Source organism: Salmo salar, chromosome 07 (assembly GCF_965601325.2).
Source record: "Salmo salar chromosome 07, fSalSal1, whole genome shotgun sequence".
NCBI classification, from domain to species: Eukaryota; Metazoa; Chordata; class Actinopteri; order Salmoniformes; family Salmonidae; genus Salmo; species Salmo salar.
The window spans coordinates 54,950,608-54,954,210 of NC_138297.1; the positions used below are offsets into that span (position 1 = coordinate 54,950,608).

The 3,603-nt window shown below is 39.2% G+C and overlaps 1 gene segment (V, D, J or C); it reads right to left on the reverse strand.

Moving 5' to 3' along the window:
- Positions 1-849: 849 nt before the first annotated feature.
- LOC123743786 (Ig kappa chain V region K29-213-like) lies at positions 850-3,366 on the reverse strand. The segment is given in 2 exon segments: positions 850-1,979; positions 3,240-3,366. Coding segments are annotated over 2 exon segments (396 nt in total).
- Positions 3,367-3,603: the final 237 nt, after the last annotated feature.

The window sequence follows — 3,603 nt, forward strand, 5'->3', positions numbered from 1 at the left end:
TGGTCAGAGTGAAGTCACTCCTAGATCCACTGCCACTGAATCTAGATGGAGTCCCAGACTGAAGTGTTGTAGCAAGGTAAATAAGGAGTTTAGGAGCTCCTCCAGGTTTCTGCTGGTACCAGGCTAGGCGATTATTAGAATACACATTACTGCTGGTTTTACAGTTCAGAGAGACTGTCTGTCCTGGGAGAACAGCTTTCACTGTAGGAGTTTGAGTCACAGTGTACTGTCCTCTGGATTCTGAAACAGAGAATAAAAACATTTATATGAGTGAAGTATTACATTTAGTAATCAATCATTTTGAAAGAAATAGTAACATTGATATACATGTTGATAGTGTACATTCAATTCATTCAAAAAATTCTAACCTTGGAAGCAGAAAGCAAGTGTCCAGATGAATATGGTGATAAAAGTCATGGTTGTTGTGGGTTCTGTTGTCATGAAGGACAGCTCTCAGTCATGAAGTGTTAAACTCACAGGGATATAAACACTACCAGACCACTGAAGCATGTGCTGCTAATGCAAAGTGTCCTCTCTATGCAAATATACTTTTTTTGGTCCTACTAGGAAACTGTAGTCATTTTTATTATTATTTTAGTTTTATTTCAGACTACAAAAAAAGGTGTATTACTGCACTTAATTTATGTTGAAAAAAGGGAGAGGGGTGAAAAATGTTCCTAAAATAAAATCAACAAATATCTATGTACTCCATAGGTCAAGGTCACCTGTCTAATCAGGTCCCTCCCTACACAGTCTCAGGAGGCAGGCAGGGAGAAACATCTTCAGACAGTATTCCCTGCAATGCTTCGGCTGTTAATTCCTGAAGACCCAAAAACATTTCAGCTGCAGATACAATTATGTCCAGTTTCTTGGATTTCTTGTTTGTTTGGGCAGTACAATTTATCACCTGCACAATAAACGCGTCAAAATCCACCTTCTTCAGGATCAGTGTATCAGGATCCCTCAATGACATTCTCAGGCTCTGGGGCATCCACTGCCATAGCTTCCTCAGCTCAACTCCTACAACTATTTCCACCGCCTCCGTGTAGGAGACCTGTTGAAGAGGTTTGTGTGAGCAGCAGCATTTTAAAGGTTGGGGCTGATTGTCCAGGCAATCATGGCTCTGATTGGTAAACTAGGTTTAACTGGGCTAAATTAGAGTCTGGCAAGGTGCTGGAAGGTTCTAGCAAGACAGAGGTCTTGCTCTTGACAGAAACTCACATTGTTTTAGGGGCTTATAACTTTGTTAATCCATCTCAATAAATATGGTTGAATAATTGCTTGAAATTCATTACCTGACAGAGGGATCTTACAGAAACTGGGGTTTTTGTTCTGAAATGATGTGAGACACTGTTGTTGCACAGAGTCCATTCAACGTATTATGTGACATGTAAAGGCAATGTTTACATATGAACTACAGCGAAATAGGAGGAATACTAATGCAATCTGGACCTATGGGTGTTATCACTTAAGGAATGAGTTAACATGAGGGTGGATGAGTTGACATTATTGTCAGCATCACTTATATATTTAGCTTAGTGTATTTAAGTTCAGTCAGTGTTCCATGTCACTGTGTCTTCTCCCACAGCACCTACAGTCACACTCAACTAGTGCAGTTACTGTAAAATCTGAGGGAGGTTTTTGTACGGCTCTGTATCACTCTGTGAACACCCAGGCACTTACATGGTGTGCACTCTGACAGTAGTAATCTCCTGCATCTTCAGCCTGGACTCCACTGATGGTCAGAGTGAAGTCACTCCCAGATCCACTGCCACTGAATCTAGATGGAGTCCCAGACTGAAGTGTTGTAGCACGGTAAATAAGGAGTTTAGGAGCTCCTCCAGGTTTCTGTTGATACCAGGCTAAAACATCATTGTTGTAAACATTACTGCTGGTTTTACAGTTCAGAGAGACTGTCTGTCCTGGGAGAACAGCTTTCACTGTAGGAGTCTGAGTCACAGTGTACTGTCCTCTGGATTCTGAAACAGAGATTAAAAACATTTATATAAATGAAATATTACATATAGTAATGAATCATTCTGAATAGAAATAGTAACATTGATATACATGTCTATGGTGTAGATTTATTTCATTTTCAACAAAACATTCTGAAAATTGTAACCTTCAAAGCAGATAAGTGTCCAGATGAATATGGTGAATAAAGTAATGGTTGTTGTGGGTTCTGTTGTCATGAAGAACAGCTCTCAGTCATGAAGTGGTAAACTCACTGGGATATAAATGCTCTTAGAGCAGCAGGGAAGATGCATCATGCAAATTAATGTTTCAAATCTATTTCAGGTTCCAAGTAGTATCCCATCAGAATATATTTTGGCTTGGTTGAGCTTTCTTTTATAATACTTAGGTGGGTGCTTAAATTTGTCCTATTTCTCACACATACATGTGTGTTTTATGCCCATGTGTGAATTGGAAATGTGTTTTTTGCATATTCCAACTCCACTTGAGTCATCCTTGGAGAGTAGGTTTGAGACCAGGGTCTGCCAGTGCCTTGCTCAAAGGTACATCAACATATTTTTCACCTTGTCGACCCGGATATTCAAAATCGTGACCTTTCAGTTACTGGCCCAACACTCTAACCGCTAGCTACCTACTGCCCCTTTTACAACATCAAACAGCAACTGTTTACTTGGATAACTAATGTATGGCAACTTTTATGTCACACCACCATTATATTTTGATTCTGATGATGATCAGATATAATGAACTGTCTGTTCACTCATGCTTGGTCTCTCATGTAAGTTCCTCTAATCAGTTAGTGAACACTTCTCAAAACTAAAGCTGGTAGGATTCCTCTGGTAGTGTTGTCTGTCCTCTGTGACTTTACCACCACTGTTAAATCTGAGATCAACATGTTTAATAAAGGAATATACAACATGGATCACTATCACTATGGGATAGGATAAAGTAATCCTTTAACCCCCCCCCCCCCCCCCCCCCCTAAAATATTTAGATGCACTATTGTAAAGTGGTTGTTCCACTGGATATCATAAGGTGAATGCACCAATTTGTAAGATGCTCTGGAGAAGAGCGTCTGCTAAATTACTTAAATGTTAAATGTTAAAAATATAAGCAACACTTTGTATTGCATTCATAGTAAATGTTAACTGGATTCTGAATATTGAGTGGTGAGAGAAACAAACAAAACAATTAATATATTTACCCTGAGATAAGCATGACTACTTACTCAATTATCATTACTTAGATAATCATCATACTTATACCTTGTATGAATAAAGCAAGAGTCCAGATGAAGATGGTGATAAAAGTCATGGTTGTTGTGGGTTCTGTTGTCATGAAGGACAGCTTTCAGTCAGGAAGTGTTAAACTCACAGGAATATAAACCCTCCCAGAGCACTGAAGCATGTTTTGTCTATGCAAAGTGTCCAATCTATGCAAACAGGGGTGTATTCATTTCTGCCGGTTCTGTTGCAAAATGTTTCTTAAAAGGGAGCGAACAGAACGAAACAGGGTTGGACCTATCTGAATTTTTCCAATTGCAACTCTCGTTTTCTTCTGTTTGTTTCTTTTTTTTAACAAAAAAAACAGGACGTGACCACTACAATACCAATGTCCAAGCAGGGCACA